Raw genomic sequence first — 1,840 nt, 5'->3', positions numbered from 1 at the left:
TTTGATGGGGGTCTCACTGTACTGTCCAGGTTGATTTCAAACTCCTGCCTTGGCCTCCCAAAGTGCTGGGGCTACACTACTGAGTCTGGCCAAGGTGCTTGTTTTGATCATGCCAATGTATTAGTTTTACTTGATGCCCAAGATAAAGGTGTCCATGCTCTGAAGGAGCTACCTCTGCCCATCAGCCACTCTTCATGTCTACCTGGGCTGACTGCTTATGTGGAAAGGTACAGTTAGGGTTAGGGACAGTGCCCATCTGAACCACCTTGCCTCAATAAAGTTTCATACTTTTTGTTGTCCGGTTAACAGTTAGTACTTGAGGGTTAAGTTCAGGAAACATGTCTTGAGGGAGCGACTTACAACACACACACTTAGAGACTCAGGAAATCAAATTTGTATTAGCAGCATTTTAGCCAGTATTTTCCTCATTCAGGTTTATTTCCTTTATGTTCACCTAAACAAACTACCAAAATACATTACTTCTGATTTCATTTAGACTCTAAAAATTAGGCTACAAAAAGCACATAAACATCTACAAGTACCAAAACATTTATGACCTTAATTCTATGGTGCAAGAAAAGGGACACAGATAAGGAATACAAATAAGTTATAATCTATAGTTACATACAAAATTTCCTTTGATTATTTATTAAAATCTGCCAGAAAAGTAAAAGGAATGTTACTAAGCCTTTATAAACAATTGTGAACACAGCGTTCTCTTCAATTTCCTGGTCACACGCTCAGGTTAACAGGCACTGGAGACCGCCAGCTTCTTCAAGTGATCCATGAACACCTGCAGGCTAACGTCATCAGTCAGGATGGGCGCTCCAGTCTCCTGAAATGTAATGAGAGCAGCATGTTAGCTGGTTAGAGCTGGTGAGCTGTTAAAGACCTTGCACCTCAGAACATTCACAGAAGTGGCCTTCTCAGGTGGTATTTTGCATCACCCCATCCCCTGCCTAGGTAATCACCTTTTTCAAAAGGAAGCCTAATTTCCTCATAAAACCCTTCCTGCTCCACAGAGATGCCTGCTACAGACCGAGTTTTGAGTATCAGCTCTTCTACTTCCCCAGTCTGTACTGTTCCGATGGCTCAACAGGAGCTCCCTGAGACAGCACACCCTGCCCTTCCTCACCAGTCTGCCAGCACCTAGCCCGGGCACTGAGTTTTTATATCACGGCACACTTGAAACATCTGCAGCACACTTAAATTATGTTGATCAAAAAAAGAGGAAAAAAAGAAGAATATACTCATTTGCTTTGAACTTCTTTCAAAAAATATTTCATTAATGATCTTTAAAATTTTTTGTGGCACACCTAAGATCCTCTCATGGCATATTGGTGTGCTATAGAACACTGGTTGAAAATCATTAACCTTGGCTCAGTACCCATAGCTCAGCAGTTAGAGCACCAGCGAGATACCAAAGCAGGCAGGTTCGAACCCAGCCTGGGCCTGCTAAAGAACAATGACAACTGGAACATAAAAATAGCCAGGCATTGTGGCAGGTGCCTGTAGTCCCAGCTGCTTGGGACTAAAAAATCGCTGACCTAGCCTTTGCTCTTAAGTGCTTACAACAGAAGCTGAATAATGGTGTATTCACAAATAAGTAAATGAGTTAATCAGTATCTCCACTTAACAAATAGGTATTTGTAATATCAGAAAACATTTATGGGCCAGGCATGGTGGCTCACATTTGTAATCCCAGCACTCTGGGAGGCTGGGGTGGGGAGACTACTTTAGCTCAGGAGTTTGAGACCAGCCTGAGCAAGATCCTGTCTCTATTAAAAATAGAAAAAGTAATCAAGCATCACAGAGAGTGCCTGTACTCCCAGCTACTTGG

At 42.4% G+C, this 1,840-nt stretch overlaps 1 protein-coding gene across 1 annotated transcript in view; it reads right to left on the bottom strand.

The window, feature by feature from the left end:
* Positions 1-379: 379 nt before the first annotated feature.
* The window catches only part of SEC23B (Sec23 homolog B, coat complex II component), a 54,615-nt gene continuing 53,154 nt past the window's right edge, over positions 380-1,840 (bottom strand). Inside the window, exon 15 of the mRNA XM_023518388.1 lies at positions 380-835. Coding sequence (XP_023374156.1) covers positions 746-835 — 90 coding nt within the window. The 3' untranslated portion in view covers positions 380-745. The remainder of the gene's footprint in view (positions 836-1,840) is intronic.

Source organism: Otolemur garnettii, unplaced genomic scaffold, assembly GCF_000181295.1.
Source record: "Otolemur garnettii isolate 467f Iridium unplaced genomic scaffold, OtoGar3 scaffold00136, whole genome shotgun sequence".
Lineage (NCBI taxonomy): Eukaryota > Metazoa > Chordata > Mammalia > Primates > Galagidae > Otolemur > Otolemur garnettii.
This window is presented reverse-complemented; position numbering and strand designations above follow the sequence as displayed.